The 25674-nt window shown below is 39.8% G+C and overlaps 1 protein-coding gene across 1 annotated transcript in view; it reads right to left on the reverse strand.

The window, feature by feature from the left end:
- Positions 1-25674, reverse strand: part of MMP2 (matrix metallopeptidase 2) — a 32745-nt gene that overhangs the window by 3748 nt on the left and 3323 nt on the right. Inside the window, exons 2-11 of the mRNA XM_044661411.1 lie at positions 20729-20955; positions 18096-18244; positions 16935-17063; positions 15715-15888; positions 12833-13006; positions 11984-12157; positions 10878-11033; positions 10254-10395; positions 8459-8595; positions 7577-7736 (exon numbers count right to left, since the gene is read on the reverse strand). Coding sequence (XP_044517346.1) covers positions 7577-7736; positions 8459-8595; positions 10254-10395; positions 10878-11033; positions 11984-12157; positions 12833-13006; positions 15715-15888; positions 16935-17063; positions 18096-18244; positions 20729-20955 — 1622 coding nt within the window. The remainder of the gene's footprint in view (positions 1-7576; positions 7737-8458; positions 8596-10253; positions 10396-10877; positions 11034-11983; positions 12158-12832; positions 13007-15714; positions 15889-16934; positions 17064-18095; positions 18245-20728; positions 20956-25674) is intronic.

Raw genomic sequence — 25674 nt, forward strand, 5'->3', positions numbered from 1 at the left:
ATGTCACATAACAATAATTATAATAAATATGCTTATTTAAGAGAAACAAATTCTCACGTTAGTTATATCCAAAAATATATCTCATATAAAAAGGTAACTTTTCAGAGACTATCTAGCACAGCCTTAACCTATCTGAGAAGGTTCTCTGTGAAATCTCCAATAGGTAAATGAATCATGTAGCTGTCACTTGAAGACTTCAAGTAAGGGAAACCCATAATCTCCAAAGGTCTCCCATTCTCTTACTAAGTAGCTCTAATGTTAAGAAGTTTTCCTTTCCTTGAGCCTAAATCTGTCTCTCAACTACCTTGACTCAGTGCTCAGAGTTCTGCCCTCTGGGGCCAAGATTAATCCTTTTTTCATCTGATAGTCCTATAAATACTTAAAGATAGCTATCAGTTGCCACTCTAAGCAGTATCTCCAGACAAAATATCCTCAGTTTCTTCAACCAAGTCATTGTATTGCATGACTTTGAAGCCTTTCACCATCTAAGTCCCTACTGGCAAAGGCATGGCATATGAAGCCAGGCGTGCCAGAGGGGGCTGCTCCATTCCCCCTCTCCACCACACCTGAGGACAATTTTGACATTCCTTGCCCTTCTGTCCAGCAGCCCAATGTGAACACTTCCTCCTTCCACTGTCTGGCATAATGCAGGGGGCTCACAGACAACTCAAAGCTACAGTTTGGGCACACAATCTCTAAAAGGTTTGCCAACACCTATCTAGGTTGTCCTTTTCTGAAAATACCCCAATTTATCAGTGCCCTTAAAATATGGTCCCTCCATCCCCATCTTCTTTGTAGAGGTGAGGAATATTGCATGTATAACTAGAATTTTTCCATAGGTTAATTAATTTTGGTAAATAGTTTTCCTTTTTTTTATCCTTTCTTCTAAGAATGTTAAGGCCATAGATCTACAGGTGTAAGGGAACCCAGAGGTGATCTAGAACAAGTCCAACATTTTTCAAAAGATAAATTGAAGCCTGGGGAGGCTAAATGACCAGTTCCATGGTTACAGAGAAAGGAAGCATCAGGGGTGGGATCTGAACCCAGGTTCTCTGAGTTTGAGGGGCCAAGTTCTTTAGACCACATCAAACATGCCACTACCAAAGAGGGATGAGGGATACATTAGGAAATGAAGGTGATGTAAGAATATATTATACATATGTATGTATGTGCATATATATATGTATGTATAGAAAGTGTAACATATATAGGGCATACACACATATGACATATACATACAGGCTTTTTTTAATGTAGTGAGTAGAACTGACTATATTATTCCAGATATAATGTGACCAGAGTACAGTGCAGTAGAATTATCAACTCCAGAGTTCTGGATATTATGTGTCTTTTAATGCTGCCTAGGATAGTATTTGTTTTAATGGCTTTTCTAAATCAACCATTGACTCAAACTGAATTTGCAGCACAGTAAAACTATAGATCTTTGACAAATTGGGGTTATCCTCCCCATTCTGTACTTGAGAAACTGATTTTTATTTATCTCTAATTGTAACCTGTTCAAATATGAGAGCACTTATAATTTTAGCTCTCACTCCCAATTTTATGTCAGCTACAAATTTGGTAAAAAAGGTCTTTATCCACTTAACTGATTTCTTTAATGGAATAAGTATTGGATTAGGAGCAAAAGGACCTAGGCTTGAATTGGTGTCCAGCCACTTACCAAGTTGTATGAACTTGGGAAAGTCCCTTTACCAGTTAGGACTTTGTTTCCTTATATATAAATGAATAAGTTGGACTAGATGCTCTCTAATTCAATGACGATCCCATGCTGAGCACTGAATCAAGGGCAACACTTGGGCCACTTAATTGGGGAGTTTCCTTCAAGTTGAAGTTATGCCCGTCATCCCTCCTTCCCCTGCCCCAGGGCTTTAATTACTTCTACTGTCAAATAGCCATAATAGTTCCTGCCCTGCCCAAGATCATCAAGGCATTATGAAGTTCAGAAACAATAATATAGGGGAGAGTAATCTTATAAAATGTTATTATAAAAAGCTATTAGTCATGGGATAGGCTTTCCCATGTCTGAGTAACAAATAGTTGCTGGTTTGAAGCTGGTTTGTGGGCATTTTAACTGTCAATCTAGGTTCTTTGCATCAACTTATAGGAATAAAACTGGATTGTCTACCCTTTTCCCTCCCTAGTCAGACAATGTTGAGGTCATTCTTTATTTCTCCCTCTCTACCCTACCACATTACTAAGACTGATACTTTTCCAAAACCTCCTCTTCCCTGAAATATGCTTCCTTCCTTTCTACCCCTCCTCCCATCCTGACCTAGGATTGGTCATGAAGCTCAGATTCTGGGGATCATCCTCATACAGTCCTTTATCATTTCATACCTGGACTATTACAATGGCTCTGTATTACACAGCCTAGAGCAGTGATGGAGGACCTATGGCATGAGTGCTAAAGATGGCACACAGAGTCCTCTCTGTGGGCACGTGGCCATCATCCCCACTTGCCCCACACCCCCAGAGTTCGTTACTAGAAAGGCAGAGGGACTAGGGTGGAGCTGCTCCCTCCCCCTCTCCATCATGTTTGATGACATTTTTTCACATCCTCACCCATCTTCCCACTAGCCCAATGGGAGCATTTTCTCCCTCCCCTGTATGGGGTAAGTGGTGGGCATGATGGGCACGGTACTCAGTCTGGTGGGGTGGAGTGGGGGAAGGGCCCAGCATTCTGTCTCTAAAAGGTTTGCCATCACTGGCACTCTCACCCACCCAGTCTCTCTTATCCCATTTCTTAGCAATACCTTATATTTTATACACTGGAAAGTTCACTTACACTTCCCCCTCCCTTCCCCTTATTTTATCTTCTTCCCTCCAAAAAAAAAAAAAACCCAAAAAAACCCTGGAAATAGATAAGGACAAAGACAACTCATCTGAGATATGAGGAGGTTGAGCAAGGTGATCCCAAGGTAATGAAGTACATACAGGCCTAGGTCTGCAGACAGGAAGATCTGAGTTCTAATCTGACCTCAGACACTGACTAGCTATGTGACCCAAGCAAGTGATTTTCCTTCAGTTCCTTCATCTATAAAATGGGGATAATAATAGCACCTATATCCTAGGGTTGTTGTGAAGACTGAATGAGATAATAATTATAAAGTGTTCAGCACAGAGCCTGGCCCAAAGTGAGTGTTATATAAATGTTAGCTATGAGACCCTTTTTATTATTCCACCCTTTGAATCCAGCCAAGACGTTCTGCTCCCCACCCTCCATACCATGCTTTTTTTATTCCCACCTACGAACTTTCACACAGGACACATTGTCTGTTTAGAGTTCCTTCAACTCTCTGATAGTCTATATACCTCTTTTCCAAATCTCAACTTAAAGTCATTCTCCTCTGGGAAGTCTTCCTTGAATATTCCAGTTGGTGATTTAGCACTGGAAGGGACCTTACAGATCACCTAGTTTGATTCCTTAATTCTTCAGATAAAAAAAAAAAGGTCCAAAGAAGTTGGCATAGCGGATAGAGCACTGGGACCTAGCCACAAACACTTATTAGCTGTGTGATCCCATGCGAATCACTTAACCCCTCTTTGTCTCACTTTCCTCATCTATAGAATGCGGATAATATTAGTACCTACTACCTCCCAGGGTTGATGTCAAAATCAAATGAAGTAATAATTGTAAAGCACAATACCTGGCACATAGCAAGTATTATATAAAAAAAAATAGCACTCATTAAATGACTTAGCCAAGTTCATACATATATTACATAGCAGATTCAGAATTTGAAATTCAGAGCTTACTCCTCTGAACCCAGTATTCTTTTGATTTTACTACATGAGCCATTATACAAATACCAGGGCCTTCTTTATTCTCTATTACTTTGAAGTTTTTGTACTTTTATAATATTTTACAGTTGTTTGCATATTATAAGAGTTTGGTTTTTTTCTGTTGTGTCCTGTGTGTTCTATCTGTTACATACGCAGAGCTTACATCTCTCTTATCAGACTGGTTTATATTCCCAAACTACGAACTGTGTCTGTTTGTCCTTATCATATAAAAATAGATTTAGAGCTGGAACGGATAGTAGAAGCTACCTAGTTCAATCCCCTTCCTTTCCTCCCCCATTTTCAGTTGAGGAAATTCTAGATCCATAGAGGTGAAAATTTGTGCCTAAAGTCACACAGGTAGTGTACGATGTTAAGTAGAATTATAATCCAGGTCTTCTAACTCTAAAGTCATTATAATTTTCATGGTACCACTCTGAACCGGCAAACAGAAAGTAAAGACAGTAATGATTCAATGTTAATTGAAATCTCTAATGGAAGGCCCAAGGACTCTGCTCAACCCTGAGTTTTCCAAATGTTTTATCCATGTCTTGGACAAAGTTATAGAAGACATTGCTATCAACTCTCCCAGCACCCAGGCATGCTCAGGAAAAAAGCAGGCTGCCTGCTTTCCTGGCAAGTGTTAGGGAGTTGGACTCAGTCCCTTCCAGCTCTAAATCCATGATCCTGTTTAACCCTCAAGGGCTGCATCTACAGCATAAGCTGAGATTACTGCTGACAAATATTTCCAAGTCATGTTTACATGGCAAACAAGCCAATTTCTCAAGCTCATTAAGACAAAAGCAGTGAGATATAGATACCTCTCTCTCCTACAAATCTGGGGCACGGCTTCAAGAAATGAGAGGCTCTTTACAGTCTTTGTTCTTCCTGCTACCACTGCTCTGTAGCAACCTCTCCTGTACTTCCCATGTCTGTGCAAGGCTGTGAGCCTGATGCAAGAGAAGATCTGAGAAGTAGTTCCTAGAGACTTTTTGTAGAAACTTAACCAGACAGAAGCTTAGAATGAGCTAGATATAGTTTCAAAAATCCTGCTTCTGAAACTTCCTGGCTGTGTAAGTACAGGACAGCAACAGCCTCTCTAATCTTTGTTCATCTTTAAAATGATACTTGTAGAGATCATACCTGTAGTACCTAATTCACAGGGTTGTTTTGAGACCTGAGTAAGAAAAAGTAAGAAAGAAAAAGGAAAAAAGAAAAAGAAAAAAGATCTGAGTAAAAAAAAATACTAAACTTGAGATTTCACTGATATAGAGACTCCCACTGGGTAGATTTCTTCTCCCAAAGAAGATCCACACCTTTTTTCCAACTTGTCTTGAGAAGTTGCCTAGACACTGAGAGACTAAACTTGAGATTTCACTGGTACAGATAGAGCCTCCCAGTGGGCAGATTTCTTCTCCCAAAGAAAATCCACGCCTTTTTTTCACTCGTCTTGAGGAATTGCCTACACACTGAGAGATTAAATGACTTGGCCAGAGTTACAAAAGTATGTGTGAAACGCAGAGTTTGAACACAGGTCTTCCTGGTTTTAAGGCCAGCTCTCTCTATTTTGCCATACTATATAGAATGTGTTTTGAAAACCTTAAAGCCTCAATCAAATTTCAGTTTTTTTTACTTGTGTGGGCAGGGGATCTGCCTAGGTGTTTCTGTGTGTCTGTGTCAACACACCTATGCTCCTATGTGGGTTTATGTGTCTTTGGGTCTGTGCCTATAGGATGTGTACTTATTTGGGTGTGTCTATGTGCAGCAGGCTGCCTTGCTTTTCTCTTCCCCATGAGTTCTAAATCAACTTCAGCTGCTGAATGACTTAATAGTTAATCTGGAATCTATCTTAATGCAGACTTAAGACAGAACCAGCCTCTGAGATCAGGGCAGGAATGGAAAGCACTTAAGAGGACCAGGAGGAAGGAAGGAGTAGAAGGAACCCCCTCTTTGTGCCCTAGCCCCCTCCTGGGTCTTTTAAACAGCTCCTCAAAGAAATGTTTTGGGTGTAGGAATGATAGTGTATTTTAATAGCCAGCCAGTGTAGGTGGTGCTGGATTCAAGAGCTTTGGCCGAAGAAAGAGGATCTCATTGGGGAAAGCTATTAACCACCCTACCTATTCTTGCCCAAACACTGAAAAGTGGAGTGTAATGAGTCAGAAAGAAAGCAGACTATGAGCTGAGGGACTTGACTCTAACCACTCTGGCATTAACACTCACTGGGGCTTTAGAGAAGTCATTTAGCTTCAATTTGATGTGGAAAAGCATCTACTGTGCTTAGATTCAGAAGACCCAACTTCAAACTCCAGATCTGTATCTTGTTATTCCTATGATGTAGCATAAGTCGCCTTCTCTCTTGGGGCCTCAGCTTTGTCATTTGCAAAATGGGTTGTGGGTATATGTGTATGCTTGGGTGGTCTACTGGACTAGATAGTAGAGTCAGAGTTATGAAATAATAAAAATACTTAGATAGTGTTTTACAAATATTAACTCATCTGAATCTCAAAATGTCAGAAAGCAATGATTGAAAATTGTTTCTACTTATAATTGAAAAAATAAAAATCAATTTAAAATATTAACTCATTTTATCTTCAGAACAACCCTGGGAGGTAAGTATTATTGCTATCTACATTTTTCTGATAAAGAAATTATGTTTAAAAAAGATCAAATGACTTGCTTAGGGTCATATCATAAAGAGACTGAGGCTAGATTTGAACTCATGTCTTTAGGACTCCCAGTCTATTGCTCTAACTACTACTCAGGCTGGAGACTTCAGACACTGGCTAGATGATCATGGTTAAGTTACTTCATTCTCTGAGCCTCAATTTCTGCATCTGTAAAATGATATAGTACTTAATTCATTGGGTTGTTGTGAGGCTTAAATTAGATAGAAAGTGACCCCAAATTCGTAGTGTAGGTTTAAATGGCTTAAATGTATAAATTTATACACATACATATATGTGTGTATGTGTATGTGTATATATGTGTGTGTATATAAATATATATATGTATGTGTGATTTTTAGTCATTTTCAATCTGATCAAATTCTTTGTAATTCCTTTTGGGGTTTTCTTAGCAAAGATATTAGAATAGTTTGCCATTTTCTTCTCTAGCATATTTTACAAATAAGGAAACTGAGACAAACAGATCACATAGTCACACAGCTAGTAAGGCAGGCTCTCTATCTTCATATATGAAGAGAGAAAGTACACACTCAGTAGTGTGTATATGCACATATATATGTAAACTTGGTAACATGTATATATGTATATACTTGGTAATATGCATAAAGTACTTTAAAAGCTTTTTAGTACCAAATAAATTTCAGCCATTATTATTATTTGTGTGGCTGTAAGTGGGACTAGATTATCTCTAATGTGCCATTTAGCTCATAATCCAATTTATCTTCTTATTCATAAAATGGAAATAGGATATAGGATCCAGTCAACTGACCTCATAAGATCATCATTACATGGCAAGCAAGCCAGTTGCTCAAACTCAAGACAGAAACAGTGAGATAAAGATCTTCCTTTCTCTTCTGCAAACCAGAATGTGGCCTCAAGACACTCTGATGCCTGCCCTTAAATTCAGTCTTTCTGTTCTTCTCTCTCCCACTGCCTTTGAGAAAACTATCCTGTATTTTCCATGTCTAGGGAAGTCTGTAGGCCTGCCACAAGAAAAAACCTCAGAACCAGGAGTCTTGGTGTAGAAAATCAATGTGAAAACATTTAGAAAATTATCAAATTGCTTGACAAGAAGAGCCAGCATAACCTACCTCCAGAACTTGTCTCCAGCAAAGATATATGTCTTCTTGTTTTTGCTCCAGTTAAAGGCAGCATCTACGTGTTGAATGTCTGGAGGCAACCCAAGGCTAGTCAGCTTCTTAGGATAACCCCGCTCCAGGGTGCTAGCAGAGTAGACCCAGTATTCATTCCCTGAAAAGGTGATTAAAGTTATGCTTGTGATCTAGGAATAAAGAATACCTCCCACTAATCAACCATTCTAACCCCACATCCATCTCTGGTGGGACTTCTCTGTGATTGAACCTCTTTAGTACAGGAATTATTAATCATAGGAAGATCTCTTTCCAAATAACAAGTTCAATCATGGGAACGATTCCTTAGAACACATAGTTTTATGAAAGGAGGACAAGGGCAGACAATGGACTCACTGTTAGCCTAGGAAGAGAGGATAAAAGTGAAAAGAGCCATGAAGAGAGTTTGGGGATATTTGGAAGGTGGTGCTGGAAGGAAGGGCAGAGGATGAAATGATCAGGTGAGGAGAAAGCAGATATTTTGTTTTGTTTTGTTTTGTATTTCTTTTGTTTTGTTTTGTTTCAGAGAAGGGAGCATGAAGTACTATGTGAAGGAGATGAAAGGAAAGGACCCGAGGGGTTGGGGAAAGGAACTGGTTTGAATTTGTATGTGTAAGTCTTAGATCAACTGGATAAGATGAAGAAGGACTTCATCCTTTATTATTATTTTATCGATTATATTATCAAGATAGGATAGAGTTAGAATTAGGCACCTCATAGCCCATATGTCCCTCATTTCACAGATGAAGAAACTCAGGAACAGAACAGTTAAGTGACTTGCCCAATGTTCCTGAGTTCAACAACACAGTTCCCCTGTTCCTCTCACCCTCCAACCATCTGTACCTGAGAAGAATACAGCCTTTTCTTCCTGTGGGGCTTCATACACTGCATCTATCTTCTCAGGAACTTCTGGCCAGAATGTGGCTACAAGCAAGGGCCCTGTGGGCTTCTCCCTTGAGTTTGCTGTCCGCCACATGAACCTGAGTAGACAGACAAAAAAGTCTGGGGCAATTCACTCTTGTGGCCACTTCCCACTACCCCTTCCGCAAACCCCCAAACTATCATTTCCTTTATATCTGGCCTATCCCAGTCAGACTCCCCAGAGGAAGCCACAGGCCATGGTAGCCATTAGCTATATGGAAGAGGGAAGAAAAAACAGAATCAACTAGAATGAGGAAGGGAAAAGTTAGGCTTGCTTAGATGCTGTGAACTGAGTTGTACTCACTATATCCTGAGCTGCATTGGTCACTCCCACTTCTTCCAGAAAGACTTCCTTGAATCACACAAGTCAATATGACTTTTACAACAAAAATCACCATACCCCTATGTGCCCTAATAGATATTTAGCACACAATCTCAGGCACTGTTTGCCATCAATTTATATGTATTTATCATATTTCCAATATTAGTTTACAAGCTTCCTGAGAATAAAAACTGTGTCTTCTAAATTTTTATATCTTTGGCTTCTACCAGGGAACTGCACAGAGGAGGAGCCTGGCAAATTATTGTTGATTAATCCCAGGAGCTACTTGTTTAATGAAGAAATCACAAATAATCATCTCAACTCAGTGAAGGTCAGGGTTTTATGTGCTACAGAACATTCTGAGTTCTCATGTTTTAGATCTAAGGACCACACAGTGCTTCTTGGCACTGTGCTTGTTCTCCATGCCTTGCAACTAAGAATTAGTTTAAATTCTAGGGTAATGAGAGTCATCAGGGGATCCCTCTGAGATGCTGTACTGAGGTACTTCCTATGGAGATAGTCCTGTGCCCCAACATCTTTTCTGAGACATCCTCCCTAACCATTACTACTGAAAGGTTTTTGTGACCCAGCCACTCCTGCCTACTTGGTTTCCATGACTAGAGTGTGCAGTAAAAAAAAATGGACACAAAATCCAGAAGAACCTTCCTTCATCCAAGGGCTTTAAGAGTTATAGAAAGGCTCCAACTTCTTTGGGTTCCACCTAATCTTAGATCTGGAGCCCTTTGTGAGGAGATCTGTTTTTCCTACTTACTTTTATACTGGGTTCCCCATCAAAAGGCTAAGAAAGAATTTTAAGTGGAAGGATCTCCTGATGAGTCTCAACTCAAACAATTATTTTTGCGACCTTAGGGAAGACACTCTGGGCCTCAATTTCTCTCCTATGTAGTCACATGAGGGAACTTAATCCCAAAGTTTCATTCCATTTTTTTTACTATGAAATTAATAACTCTGTTAAAGCAGGGCTTCCTTACTTCATTGATGCCCTTGCAAACTGCTGGCTACCAAGCCAACATTTACACCCACAATAATAAATGTATTCTGGTCTCTTTGCACAGTTCCAGGTGTAGTATGATATTCTAAATGTTCCTTTGTATTTTTCCGAGTCTGATCTCACTTAACTAAAGGTATTATAGATGGTTGTGGCTCTCATATTGCAGCCCTGAGGAGGGCACATATCTCTCTCCTGTTCCTATAGTTACTTACTTCCCATGATCAGAACAGTTTGATTTGGCACTGGAGTTGCACAGAGAAGCCTCCTTGGGTCCTGACCCCAGCAGAAAGGTAAAAGTGTAAGGCAGAAACAAGGGGGCAATGCACTCATGATAGGGAACAGGGAATAAGGAGTGGAGAATAGAAGTAGGAGTCATAGCTCACCTGTCCTTAAAGAAGAATGTTTCTCCTCTAATCTGTGAGATGCCATCGAACACAATGTCCTTTGTGCAAATCTCAGGAGTGACAGGCCCCAGCGTGGGGGTGGGGCCAGTACCGGTGTCAGTGCCAGTGTCATTGGAGGCCCCTGGGAGAAGCATGTATGACCTTCAATTCCTCTCCCAGAATTGGGGGGTGATCTAAGACCTTCACCCACCCACCCACACATACACACCATGTTCAAACAGAATGGTTCTTACCTATACTGTTACTCCATCTACACCTAGAAGGAACAAGTTCTAGCTAGCTTAGGAGTCTTACCTCATAAGCCCCTTAATTACTGTACTAGAGGTTCCCAACAATTCCCACCATTCTGTCCCATCTTGGCACAACTTCATTTTCTCTCCATTCTTAAGTTTCTTTGTCCACAATGTGGTATTTTTAGTAGATTGTTATAGATGGCACACAGTAAGATTTCCATCTTACTGGTATTTGATAGACTTGTTGGCCAGTATTTTATAAGTGAAACTGAAGTTGCTCTTTCTGAGCTATTTTGTCATGCCTATATTTTTTTGGTAATGCTAGAGAAAGATCTAGTCCCTGTGTCTCATCCTGGGCCTGAAATTTTACCATACAGCTCCCGAATGCCTTTGATATCATCATTGGACAGACGGAAATTCTTGGTAAATGTGTAGATTGGTGCCATCAGTGCCCCAGGGTCTTCTGAGTGCTCCAGCCCCATAGCATGACCAAATTCATGGGCTGCCACAAGGAACAGGCTGTACCCTGTAAGACAAGAATGAAATGAAGAGGTGATTGAGACAAAAAAAAGGCTTATGAGAAAAATAAGTATTTCTGGCTTTTCTATTCACTGTGTGTGTTCTTCACCTGGCACTGGGCATAAATAGCATTGTATTTTATCTTATTTACTACATTGACTACAAACTTTAGGTTAATAGGAGAAAAACCTTCTTAAAATTACAGCTGTCCAAAAGTGAAATTGACTGCTTTGAGAAGTAGTGAATTCTTTTCCATCAGAGGTTTTCAAGAAAAGGCTAAATAATTTGTTGGGGATGTTATAGGGAGAATTCTTGTCCGGGTATAGGTTGGGTCAGAGACTAGGTAGCCTAGAGGTCTTTTCCTGATTCGAGCCCCTACAATTCTGTGTGATTCTTTCTCTTCAACTAGATTGTAAGTTCCTTGAGGACCAGGACTACTGTACTTTATTAATCTGTGTCTCTAATTCCTAGGACAATGTCTCGTATATGGTATATACTGAAATATTGGAGGCAACAAAGTACAATGCAAAAGGTACTAGGTTTGGAGTGAGAAGATTTAGTTAAAATGGCAGCTTTGTGACTGTGCAAATTACTTAACTCCTCTGAGTTTTAGTTTCCTCATCTGAGGAGGAAGGAGACTACCTAATCTCTATTGTTCTTCCAGCTTTAAATTTATCATTCTATGATAATTAGGAATATGACTGAGAGAACTTGTTTAATATTCTCCACAAGTCTGGTTTTGGTCCTGGGGAAAGAGGCTGAATTGGTAAGGAAATTCTCTTTCATTCTCAGGGTAGTCTTTGGTCCAGAAGAGACTGATATGGCTATACTTGAAGAGTGGATGAGGAAAGAAAGACCATGGAGAAGTTGAATCTGCTTGTTGTGGGGGAGGAAAATGATATCTTTCCTCAGCAATGTAGATGTATCTGCCTTGTTCCTCCCACATATCCCTAATACCTTGGTCAGGGCAAAAGCCCCACTTTCGGTCATCATCATAATTGGCTGTTGTGGCACACCACATTTTGCCATCACTTCGGCCAGCACTTGTACAGGATTCATGTTTGTTGCCCAGGAATGTGAAGGGGAAAACACAGGGAGCACCCTCAGAGTTCCCACCAACAGTTGACATGGCTGTGAGAAGAAAAGCATATAGGTGATAGGGAATTGCAAAGGACACCTGGGAGAAGGACCAGAGAAGGAGGGCCAGAAGAAATCATTACAGGAGAGACTTCTCAGATGGTCAGTGTGTCTAATGGCAGCTTCTCCACTCTTCCTGCCTACCTTTTCCCAAACAAGTCAAGAATTCTCCATTAAAGGAGGTAGGTAGTTATGCTGGAAAAAGAAGAAATTTAAGCAGAGTAGAGCTGAGGTACCCATCAAGTTGCCTGAGATGTTTGTATCTCCCATAGAGTCTTCCATTGACCTAGGAACAAAGGTGCTCAATATTTATTGAATGGATAAGGAAATGAAATGAATGGATGAGGGAATATTTTACTAAGGATCAGGAGCAGAGAGAAACACAGATAGACATAGACAGAGATAAGTGGAAGAGACAGAGAGAAAGAAAAATAAGCCAAAAAAAATTGTCATCACTCTAGATTTCTGAGGTGAGATTTTGTCCAAAAGGGTACAAGGGGGAACCTGATCAGGAATCTAGATGGAGGAGGAAGGAGGTCATTTCTCAGATATTTCTCAGATAGAGGTCCTGGGATATGGGGCTGGGGTTAGGGAGGAATAAGGAGATATCATTCCAAATACTTTCTCATGGCTATGTGGAAGGACAGAGTACAAGGCAATGACTCTCACCAGTCTCGGGACAGAAGCCATATTTCTTGTCACGATCATAGTCCTCGGTAGTTCCACACCAGCGGTAGCCATCTGTTCGGCCCTCAGTAGTACAGCTGTCATAAGAGGTGCCCTGGAACTTGAATGGGAATTTGCAAGGCTGGCCCTCAGCATTCCCTCCCATGGTAAACAGGGCTAGGGAGGAGGAGAAAAGAGAGAGAGAGAGAGAAAGACAGAGACTGTTAGTTCACATACACAAACACACACTTACATATGCTCTCCCACACACATACTTATATATACATGCATAGACATAGTTGGCTCTGTAGCCTCCTCCTCTCCTTGATTCACAGACCTTTTAATAGTAACCAAATTAGAGGAGAGTCAGAGATAGATGAGACAAATGTAAACACACATGTGGGTGCACACACATACGCAGACATACATACACACATATATATTTTAGCAAGAGATGCCTAACCATGGCCCTGTCTCTTTATTTCCAACTCTTCTTCTGTCCTAGTTTCTTCTCTAGTGGACAATAGAAAGAAGGATACCAGATACCTTGGAGGAGGAAGATCTTTAAATATATTTAAGGCTTACACTCTGACTCCTCAAGAAAGAAACCATTACCCCACAGTGTAGGGCAGAAGATAGAGCCCAAGTTACAGGTTTTCTTTCCCTGGTCTCTCTTCTACTCCCCTCACCCACCCTAAATCTGCAAAATGGTGTATCTCTGGAATTGCCAACAAGCAAAACCACACAGTCTAATGAGGACCATCTGTGCTGAGCAGGGCCAGAGGTGATCTCACTCCCCACCCCCACCAACATTAACTCTACCATAACTGGAATGGGGTAAATCCCCCCACCCTAGTCTAGAACTCAAGGATACTAAATACTGCATTCCTGGGTTTTTTCCATAGGATTTGTGCCCTCCTCCCTAAACACATTAGGAATAATGGGGGCTGTGATTGGGAGAGGTGCCAGAGGCTCCAGAGTCTTTGTTTGGGAAAAAGTCAAAGAGTTAAGCTTGACTTTGACTAGACCCAGACTCCTCACCCAACACCAGCCCCACCTCCCTTTTCTCCCTTGCCCACCCAGGAAGCCCCTTAGCTCCTCACTGATCTCTCAACCCTATGTTCCTCTACATTCAGGGGTTGAAGGAGACACTGAATCAGCAGTCAGGAGGAACTGAGTAATAGAAACTCCTATTCCAAATATGCACACTCTGTCTCAAAACCAAAAAGCAGAGGAAAAACAATTACCAAATAGATACCTTCTATTCTTGCTTCTATCCTCAAGGTTAATGATTTATTTAATAAGGTCTTCTAATTTGATTAGAGATGTCAGCATATGAAAGTGAGGGGTGAACTACATGATACAGAAAATTCAAACTTATCAGTGAAATGATTCTTTTATAAAAGCAATAAATTTAATTTACTAATGCATCCTATGAGTTGGAGTCAATCATGCTTATATAAAATAATGACTAATTTGGTTAACAGAAGCATAAACAGAAACATGGATTAATCTGCCAATTGTTTTTCCTTGATGCCAAGACAAGTTGTGTTCAGTCTTTAGTTGTGAGGAAAACATTTCTATCTTTAGATGCACAAAGAAATAGAAACAGATAGGTACTACATATGCTTAGCAATATAGGGAAGAGTTGGTAAATAACCAGGAAAAAACAACCCTGAAAACTACATCATTGTCATTATTCTTAACATTGAAAATCATGAAAGGAGATTAAAGACAGGGAAAAATGTTTACCTCATCACTTAATTGTTCTACTTTTTCTTATCTAGGTCTTCCCATTTCTAAATATGTTTCCCATGTAGACCCTTGCATTTCCAAATGGAATTTATGAGCAAACCAAGTTATATGTGATAGATTTCTTTTTGTTTTGGTGTTAAACAAAGAGACTTTAAATTCATAAGGGGAACTAAAATGTAAACGTATTCTAAAATGTGTAAAGAAAAATAGTTTTCCTATAGTTGTAAAAAATTCAGAAATCTTACATATTAGCACACTCACACACATTAATTCACACAGAGCTATTCCATATCTTCATAGACAGGTAGTGATCTAGCCACACACAGAAGCTTGAGTACATACAGAGAAACAGAAAGGGATACAGGTACAACTACAACAGATACCATAAACATTTATTAAGAGCATTTTACATACATAACTTATGGAGCAAGATACAAAGCCTTAGATAGTCCCAGCCCTTATAGACTAGTATCCCACGTATTTGTTGTTGTTCAGTCATTGCCGTTGTATCTAATTCCCCATTTGGGATTTTCTTAGAAAAAGATACTGGGGTAGTTTGCCATTTCCTTCTTTAGCTAAGTTTATGTATGAGGAAAATGAGTCAATCAAGGTTAAGCAAGTGTCTGAGGCTAGATCTGAACCCAGGAAGATGAGTCTTCCTAACTCTGGGCCCAACACTTAATCCACTGTCTGTGCCACCTAGCTGTCCACCCCCTATCTACAAGGATAAATAAACATAACTTTGATCTAGCATGAGCTCAAATTAAGGGAGATCCATTGCTAATGCTCCCTTTGTTTCCTTTAGGGTTCACCTTCCAGAGTCAGGTAGTCAGCATAGCCTCAATCTATCAGTTCTGCTTTCTACCATAAATTGGTCCCTGATCCATCCTAGACCTCACCATAATCCTAGATTCTACTCCAAGACTTAATAACCAGTTCTTAGAAAGGTATGACATAGTCATGGCAACTCCAACCCCTGCTCTACACTTGGCAACCAGATCTAAGGAAAGTTTAAAGCTGACAAGAGGACCTAGACAGTTTTTGCTTTTGCTAAGGTGGGAGGTAGGGGTGGGGTGCAGTAGAATATTCACTGAGGATGCAGGAGAACTTTGATGAAAAGGCAAACTCACCTTCATGGGGACAGAAGCCATATTTCCCATCACTGTCAAAGTTGTAGGAGGTCGCACACCAGAGGAAGCCATCACTACGGCCAGCATCTGTGCAACTGGTGTATTCTTTGTCATTGAACAAGAAAGGAAACTTACAATACTCCCCATCAGCATTCCCATATTTCACTCGGACCACTGTAGGCAAGAGAGAAGCTGTCACTACCCGATTCAAAATCAAGGACCATGGAGTTGTAGAGAAGGGACAAAAAAGGACTAGAAAAAAGCATGGAAAGCAGGGAAGCATGTAGGAGATATGGATATATCCTTAATTAATTGACTAATTAATCCCTAATCCGAAACCTATGCACTATGTAACTCTGGGCAAGACACTTAACTTTTCTGAATCTGTGTTCCCTCACCTATACTTGACCACAAATCTCACAGTATTGTGACAAAAGTGCTTAGTAATCTTTAAAGTGATATGATCTTCCCAGCTGTGTGACCCTGGGCAAGTCACTTGACCCCCATTGCCCACTCTTACCACTCTTCCACCTAGGAGCAAATACACAGAAATTAAGGGTTTTAAAAAAATAAAGTGATATGATAATGCTAGTTCACTAATGTCTTCTTTGGACATCTATTTCAAATAGAAACTCTCTGATTTATCAGTCAAGTAACAAAATCGCTAGTTCTTTCTTGGGCATTAGCAACAGATGACAGGGACACAGTAGTGTCAAGGGAGGATACAAAGTCACTATAGCTCAACAAAGTCCATTGGATATGTAGTTGGAAGGCCTAGATTGCAATCCCAGTATTGTTTACTAGTGGGCAAATTTCTTTGCTTCTCTGAACCTCAGGCTCTTCATCTGACAGATGAGGATAATACTTGCCTTACCAATTTATCTTAGCAGTTTGTTGTGAGGCTAAAATGAAATCAGGTATATCTGTTAGGTGACTGGAAAAGTGTGAGCCCTGAATAAATACTGGCTGCTATTACTGCTGCTGAGAGATGCCTGTGGAATAGTCTGTGTTGTAATTATATATTGCCAAATAAGAAAACACACAATGTTGTCAGATGATGTGGAGTGAGAAGAGGTACACAGTGAGTATTACAAGGTAATGAGAAGAAGAGATATTCCCCATAAACCTGGAATCTATAGGTAGGGGAAACTAGGTATATAAGTCTAGAATGTATATTGGGGAAAGGCAGCTCTGGGAGAAAAGGGGAATCTGAGTCCTACCTTGCCCTTCTCCCAAGGTCCACAGTTCATCATCATCAAAATGGGAGTCTCCTCCTACACCAGTGCCAGGAGCGAAGGCATGAGCCAGGAGTCCATCCTTCCCATCAAAGGGGTACCCATCCCCATGCTCTGCAATACATATATAGCCATCAACTTCTTCTCTCCCAGCAGTACCTTACCCATCCCTCAAATAGAAACTCAGGACATGCAGGACAATCCAGATTTACTCAGAGTTCTGACTTGTCCCAGGAAATCAGATGAGGTCCATACTCCCTAGCCCATGTCAAAGTTGCCCTGCCATTCAAACAATTACCTATCATCTCCCTCTATTCTTATTCAGGTATAAGACAAGACTGGATGGAGTAGGCATTTGGGAAAGAATTACTGATATTAATCATCTAGCAACATTATTTTGTGAATAGTTTTGGAATAGGAGTCAGAAAGACCTGGGCTCAAATGGTCTTAATCAAATGTAAAAATTATTTATGACAACCCTTTTCATGGTAACAAAGAATTGGAAAGATAGGTCGCCCATCAACTGGGGAATAGCTGTGCAATTTATAGTGTATGATGTTTATGTAATGCTTTTGTGCTATTAGAAATTATGAAGGGGATGGTTTCAAAAAAACATGGGGAGACTTGAATGAGCTGATGAAAAGTAAAGTGAGTGGAACCAGAAAATAATTTATACAATGACAGCAATGTTGTAAAAAAAACAACTTTGAAAGAATTAGTAACTCTGATCAACCACAATTCCAAAGCACTCATGATGATATTGTCCACTCTGATAGAGAGCTGATGGACTGAGTGCAGACTGAAGCATATTTTCTTTTTTCTTTTCTTTTCTCTCTCTTTTTTGGACCTGGTCAATGTAGAAAATTATTTTGCTTGGCAATACATATCTGTAAACATTTTTATTGTCATTTTGATGGGTGGGGGAGATGGAGGAAAGAGAATTCTGAATGGAAAATAAAATAAAATTGAATTTTTTAAGAAGGTCCTATATTAGAAACTTATTAGGTATATAATCCTGAGAAACTGTTAACTGCTCTGTGCCTCAATTTCCTCATCTATAAATGAAGGAGTTGGATCTAAATGATCACTAACATCCTTTCCACTCCTATATTGTTCCTGGGTGTTGCCAGCATCTATAGCACCTACCCCAGCGACCAAAGTTGATCATGATGTCAGCTTCCCCATCATGGATACGTGAAAACCTAAGGGGTGTCACATCACTCCAGACCTTAAAGGCTCGAGCAAAAGCATCATCCACAGTCTCAGGGTCCAGATCAGGTGTGTAACCAATGATCCTGAGGTGGGCAGAGAGAATGGGGGTTAGGGAAAATCTCACAGCAGGAACAACTCTCCCACAATGCACTAGATGCCAACCTTCTTCCATCCCAATTTCCATAGGTGTGGGGGAGGACAGGGAGGATGGTTCTCCCTCCTTCCACATGTATGTCAGCATGATGTAATGGATAGAAAACTAGCCTAAAAGCTAGGATGACATTGGTTTAAGTCTCTTCTAATGAGTCCTGTCTTCATGATTCTGAACATATCATTTACTTCTCAGTGCTCTAGACAGCTCTATAAGTTTTGAAAAGGTGCCAGTCAATATAAATAGAGGATACTTCCTCCCTTGGGAGTTCTCTCTTCCAATGAAATCACAGGTCTAGTTTATACCCTTTTACCCCTCAGTGAAGAGCTGGGATGATACACTCTCACCCCTAAGTAATAGTACAGAAGACTGTGGGACCATTAAGTGTTACTTAATATGGTAGAAACCAGAGCCCAGAGCCTGTGACTTCATTGGTGTAGGGAACTATGGATGAGAAAATTCTCTCTGAAAATGCCAAGAAGCATATGCTCTGCAAGTTACAATCTTAGAGAGTTTTCTGGTGCACTGAGACTTGTCTAGGGTTACACAGTAGGCATGGGGCAGAGGCAGGAGTGGAATCCGGGTCTCCCTGATTCTGAGGTCAACTCATTAACCACTCTATCAGGCTACCAATCAGAAGAGGAAATTGCCTCTAAAGATATTCTCTAGGACCTCTACTACATCTCTCCCATTCTTCCCCTTCTTTCCATTCACATGATCCCAGTCTAGTTTAGGTCCTCACCATTTGCCACTCTTGGATTAAGGTAGGTTAGCTTTTTAACTGATCTTCCTGTCTCCTGTCTCCCCTGTTGCTCTCCTCTCTAATCATTCCTCTAGATAGCCCTCATAATGGTCCTCCTAAGACACAGGTGTGTGATCATATCACTTCCTTGTTTAAAAGCAAAAAAAAAAAAACTTCAGTGGTTCCCTAATACCTTTAGGCAATTCTCACCTATTGGACTGACATTTAGTAACCCTTATAATATGGTGTTAGTCTACCTTCCCAGCCATATGTCACATCACTCCATCCTTCATGTATTCCTCAGTCCAGCCAAATTAGAGTAATCGTTGTTCCCCAAACTCAACATACTATCCCATACTGCCACACATTTGTACAAATAAATGTTAATAATCTGAGGCAGCAATGATCTCTTTCCTCAACTCCATCTCTGAGAATTCTCATAAGCCTCCCTTGCTCCCTTCAAACCCATTGGTAGTTTTCTCTTTCTTATCAAATTATCTTAAATTCACTTCTTCATGTATTTGTTGCATATCCCCACTAGAATGTATGTTCCCAGCCATTGACTGCTTTACTTTTCATTTTGTATCCTTCCCAACTTAGACAAATATTTGTTAAATTAAATGGTATCGAACTGAAACAAATAGGATTGAATCTTCTAGTCATAAGAAGCAGGTGATATCTTAAAATTCCATGCCACCCCCTTATGACCCATGATAGTAGTGTTATCTTCCCACTCTGACACCCAAAAGCATTTTGCCCCTCAACTTTCTAAAGTATTCATCATATGTTACTTTATAACATTATTTATAGCAGCTCCATTAAGAGCCATGACTTATCTAAGCCTTGTTATCTTCTCTAGGGACAGTATAGTACTCTGCATACTAATAGTGCTTAACAAATAAATATTGGAGAGGAAATTAAGTCCTGCATTTGGAGTCTAAGGCTCTGGCTTTGAATTTTGGTACTGCTTTTTAGGCAAATCTTTCCCTCCGTCCCTGTTTTTCTATGTGTTTGTTAAATCGAACTGATTCTAAATGAGCATGCTGGAGTAGCAGTTCTTAACTTTTTCTGTGTGTTGGGCCCTGTTGGCAATCTGATGAGGCCTCAGAATAATGTTTTTAAATGCATAAAATAGGATTGCAAAGGAAATCAATTATGTTGAAATACTGTTGCCAATTTTTTTTAAGTTCATGGACTCCAGGTTAAGAACCCTCTAGATTAGATGATCTCTAAGTTCTTTGCCAGCTCCAAGTTCTGTAACTGAAATCCTCCAGCCAAAAACCCCCAGTAAACCAACTAATCAACAAGCATGTATTAAGTACCTATTATATTCTAGGCACTTTACTAAGAGCTGAGTATACAAAGGCAAAAATGAAACATTCCCTACTACTAAGGAACAATACTTTCTACAGTCTCCCAGGCTCTGATACTTCCCACCTCCCCACCTTTCCTCTTTACCTACCAATCTCTAAGGTCCCCCATAGATTCTGGCCCAGGAAGGAGATCAGGACAGGGTTGGCAAAATTGTGGTCCTTTTTTTTTCTGTGGCCTGATGTCCCAGAGACCTGCAACTCTATTTCTTTGTAGCCCATAGCCTTATTATATACCTGGGATCTCATATTGTATTGACTTTTGCTCTCAGCCCCCCGCTTTCTTCTCCCCTTCCCTGAGTACCTGTATGTGATCTGATTCTTCTCCCATTTGGGCCTCCTAGGAAAAAAATTATAGTTGGCAACATCAGGGTTCCCACATCGTGGCTTCTTCATGGTCTCAATAGTGCTCTGGTCCAGCTCTCCTGTCTCTGGTAGCCCAAAGAATTTCTGCATCTTCTTCAGGGTGTCCTTCAACACAAACAGGTTGCAGCTCTCCTTGGGGCAGCCATAGAATGTGTTCAGGTATTGCTGGAATATACAAATATGTAGGGCTGAGTCCCCATCTGGCCATTCATTTTCTTTGGTCATAGTTCAAGGGATGCCAGACTGACCAGCATCCTGGACAGGAGTCATGGCTATCTGTCCAATATTCTAGCCTAGATCTTTTTCAAAGTATTCATCCTCAAGAGAAGCCTAGAAAATCCCCTAGAAGTAATGGATACCTCTTGCTTATAGAAACATTTGGGGAGTGAGCAATGGGAAGTCTAGTCTTGTGATTTTATATTTATAAAGAATTCTTCTTTTTTGTCTTAATAACAACTCTAAAACAGAAGGGCAAGGGCTAGGCAAATGGGATGAAGTGACTTGCCCAGGTACACACAACTAGGAAGTGTCTGAGGATAAATTTGACCCCAGTTCCACTTGACTCCAAGTTTGATGCTCTATGCACTGTGCCATCTAGATGACCCTGTAGGAAATTTTTATTAAAAACTCCCTCTACCAACACAGATCAGCTACTGCCCTGCAACGAAAAGGCTCAGAGAGTTCTTTAGAATTCTGGAAGGTTAAGTGACTTGTACCGAGTCACACAGCCATAGATCAATCAATATGGGGAAGGAGAAGGGAAGGGAATAGAGCTTACTATGTGCCAGGCACATTACAAATATTATCTCATTTGATACTCATAACACTATAAGTTGAATGCTGTTATTATCTCTACTTTATGGTTGAGGAAACTGAGGCAAACAGGTTAAGTGATTTGCTCTGGATTCCATAATTGACTGAGATCAGGTTTGAACTTTGGATCTTCCAGACTCTAGGCCCAGTTTCTATGTTCTAGGCACTATATTAGCCTCTGAGGATAGACTAACAAGCCAGCATGTGTCTTGAGGCTGGAACCATACTCTTCCCAATTCTATGACTGGCTTTTCATCCATGGCTGCCTCACTTTTGGAAACATACGGGGGAGATTTGAAATCAGAAGCCTGGGGATGTAGCCAGGGATAAGTTCAAACATCCTCTAGCACAAGCAGACTGTTAAATTTTCAGTGTGAGCAAAGAATACCTTCGAAATCTTTAATTAAAATCAGGGCTTGATTTATTGTTTCATTGATTGTTTAGACTCAAATGGGTAATGGAGGAAATATTAATAATCATACAGATTAAACTTAAAAATGTGTTTTGCACATTTTTTGAGACCTAGTTGTTAAACATTTAGCAACATATCTCTGGTTTATATCAGTAAATGAAATTCTTTGGTTTCCATTAATGAAAATAAAGTCGTTCAAGCCCTGACTTTTCCACTTGCCAATTCTTTGCCTTTGGGCAAGTCAATCTATTTCTGTGGGCTTTAGTTTTATTGTGTAAAATGATGAATTTGGACTAAAGAATGACTGTTTCCTTTGGCTCTAATTATGTCATTCTTTGTCTAGCTCCATGCTGGGCCCATAAAAGGAACTTAACCTTAATGCCTTCAGGAACCCAGGGTGGTTCTGAATAGAGAAAGTACTCCCCCTATGGGACTTCCTGGTGCACTGGCCTTTTTAAAGATAATTCATCTATCCCACAAGTTCTCCGAGAACATGAAAGGCACATATTAGGTACTAAGGAGGAAATAAAAGGAATAAGAGATGATTCCTATCATAGAGTAGCATATAGTCTAACTTGAGGAAGAGAACCTCTGCAGTATGAAAAGTTAACCGAAACTTCTGAATAGTGAATGCTAAGTACCCACTGGGCCATATAGACGAATACATTGGTATATAGAGAAAGAGAAATTATAGAGGTCTAGAGTAATCACAGCAGACTCTACGGAGGAGGTGGGAAGGACAAAATTTGGACTGAAGGGAAGAAGGATGTAAACAAAGACATTGGCGAAGGTAAGGGGGAAGCATAGCTTGCTTAGGAAGCTAGTTGGTATCCCAATCTCACCAGACCAGCCAATATCACTAGAGCAGGAGGTTAAGAATGAATGAATTAATATAATTTTAAAACAGAAAGTATCTATAAAAAGTAAACATTTTTAAAATAAAAAGGGGGAGGACTGAGTAAGAGATTAATATAGAAAGGAAGAAGGGGCAATAAGTAAATTTTGTTGTTTGCATACAATATTTACATAGCCAAAGGTTTTGGAAAGACATATTGAGGCTACATTTTAGCAGAAATTAAATACCAAAGAAAGGATTAGGGATAATAGGAGTTAATAAAGATTTCTGAGCAGGAATTATCACATTATGCATTCTAATCGGGTACATTACAGACAAGGAGACAAATTGAGAGATTACTACTAGAACCCATGTGTGATATATTATGAACCTAGTGGAAGGTGGGTGCAATTGGAATGGAAAAGAAAGAATAGTTAGAAGAGACATTAGAAAGGTAGACTCCATATGACTTGAAGACTGATTAAATATGTAAAGAAAGGAATAAGTGTCAAAGATGTTTCTGAGGTTTTAGTGCCTAATGCCCTGAGTGATGATATCATTGAGAAAAATAAGAAAATTAGGAAAGGAAACTGGTATGGGGAAAGATAATGAGTTTGGTTTAAGGAGTAGGCAATCAATTGACCAATCAATTGATCAACAAAGCATTTTAAAGTACCTACCATGGACCCTTAAAATCAACCAATCAATCAGCTAGCATCTTTAAGTTCCTATAATATGGGCACTGTGCTAGATGCTAGGGATACAAGAACAAAAATCAAATAATTCCCACCCTAAAGGAGCTTACATTCTTTGGGAAGAGACAATATATATGAGTATGTACAATGAGACAATGTATATGAATATATACAATACATATACAAAAATACAAGGGAAGGAGGCTGTCAGGAAAAGCTTCATGTAGAACATGGTGCTTAAGCTAAATTCTGAAGAAGAAAAATGATTCTAAGAGAAAAGACTGCATGACAGGCATGGGCAGGAGGACATCTAAGTGTAAATGTCCTATAAGCAGCTGGATATTCAAGACAAAAATTCAGAAGTAGGATCAAGACTGGAGATGTATTTGAAGGAATCATCTCTATAGAATAATACATAGATGAAGACACAAAAATAGATGAATTTTCTCAGTGAGTAAAGAAGAGAACTAAGGACAGACCCTTGAGGAACATCCTTAGCTAAGAGGCTAGAGAAGAAAAAAGGGCCAGTAAAGAATGATATCACTTCCTATCCTATCTCTAGAGCTCAATTCCCTATCAAACTATTTTTATGACCTCCTACATGGACTTGGAGTCTTTCTAGAAAATAAATGTTTTCCCTTTAAATCCAAAAGGGTTGGTTCAGATCTCCCTATCAGTAAGCAGGGCAGGGGATTTGGATTTTATTCATAATAGTGGGGAGAAATTTGCATTGAAAAATTTTGTGCTTCTTTGTCTGATCACAAGTTAAAAATGTTCAAAACAGCTGGTTGGTGTAAAGGGTGCAGCCAGCAACCACACAGCACAGTGATGCTAACTGATCCACCTGAGAATTGAACACATGACTACAGTCTCATCATAAAGTTGACTGCAATCAAAAAGCTAGCCAACTCCAAACCATCTCATAAACTCAACCTTATGACACTCAACTCTTCTTCCATTTCAGAGAAAAATTCTCCCAGGAATTCAGCCCACATGGATTGAATACAATTACTCCTCCTCTCTCAAATAATACTACGTATTTTCTCTCAGTCTTTGGCCCTGTCCTATCCATTCCCTTCAGCTTAGCATTACTATTCCTTTGAAAGTCTTCTCCAGCTATTATTTTAACTAAGCTACCTCCATCTTTTAAGTCCTATAATGTTTCCTCATTAGCTCCTCATCTCTTGTCTGGGATTTGCATTAGCCTCCCTACTTCTGTTTTCCTACTCTGACTCTTCTTTCACAAATTGATATTCCTCAAACACACATATGACTTTGTTAACCTTTTCCCTGCAGAAATCTTTAATGATTCCTTATTGCCTCTAAGATAGAGTGTGAACACCATAACTTGGAATTCTGAGCCTTCCTTAGACTAGCTCCTTCCTATTTTTTTCCATCTTATTTCACATTATCTCTCTCTTCAACCCCTGACTGTCTGGAATCTCAAGCTTCCTTCAAAGCACAGCTCTTCTGTCACTTTTACATTAAATTGGCACACTTTCCCTCTTGAAATTAGTTCATGTATACTTCATAATTATTTGTATACGTGCTATATCACCAAAAATATTATAGAAACTCTTTGAAGACAAGTATTATTTGGTTTTTACCTTTGTGTCTATAAAATCTAGAATAATACCTTGTCCATAGAAGGCATTTAGTAAATATTCCTTGATTTGAATTGAATTAAGTAAGAGGATCATGGTCCTTTATTTTGGGGAAAACCTTAAAGATTAGGTAGACCAAGTCATTAATTTTAAAAAAGAAATTGAGGCTCAAAGAGGTTTGATATCTGGTCCAAATTTACTCAGCAATAAAACCACTGAGACAGATTCTAAAGAGGACTTCCAACACCCAAACCAATGTTCATTCCACTACACCATATCAGTCTACACTCTGCTCTTTATAGACCCTCACCAAGTTGTCTTGGATTCCTACATTGCCAGATTTGCTTCTGCATACCAGAACTTCATTTCATTTCAGCAAAACTCTTGAATTCTCATTTCCTTAATGAGACCCTCCTAGATCGATCAAGGAAGCAATAAGAGGTTCCCCATTTAGCACAAAGGATGAGCACAGATTCAAAAAGGTACAAAACTCATGGAAGTGAGAAGTGGTAGGGAAATTACTGC

Source organism: Gracilinanus agilis, chromosome 2 (genome assembly GCF_016433145.1).
Source record: "Gracilinanus agilis isolate LMUSP501 chromosome 2, AgileGrace, whole genome shotgun sequence".
Lineage (NCBI taxonomy): Eukaryota > Metazoa > Chordata > Mammalia > Didelphimorphia > Didelphidae > Gracilinanus > Gracilinanus agilis.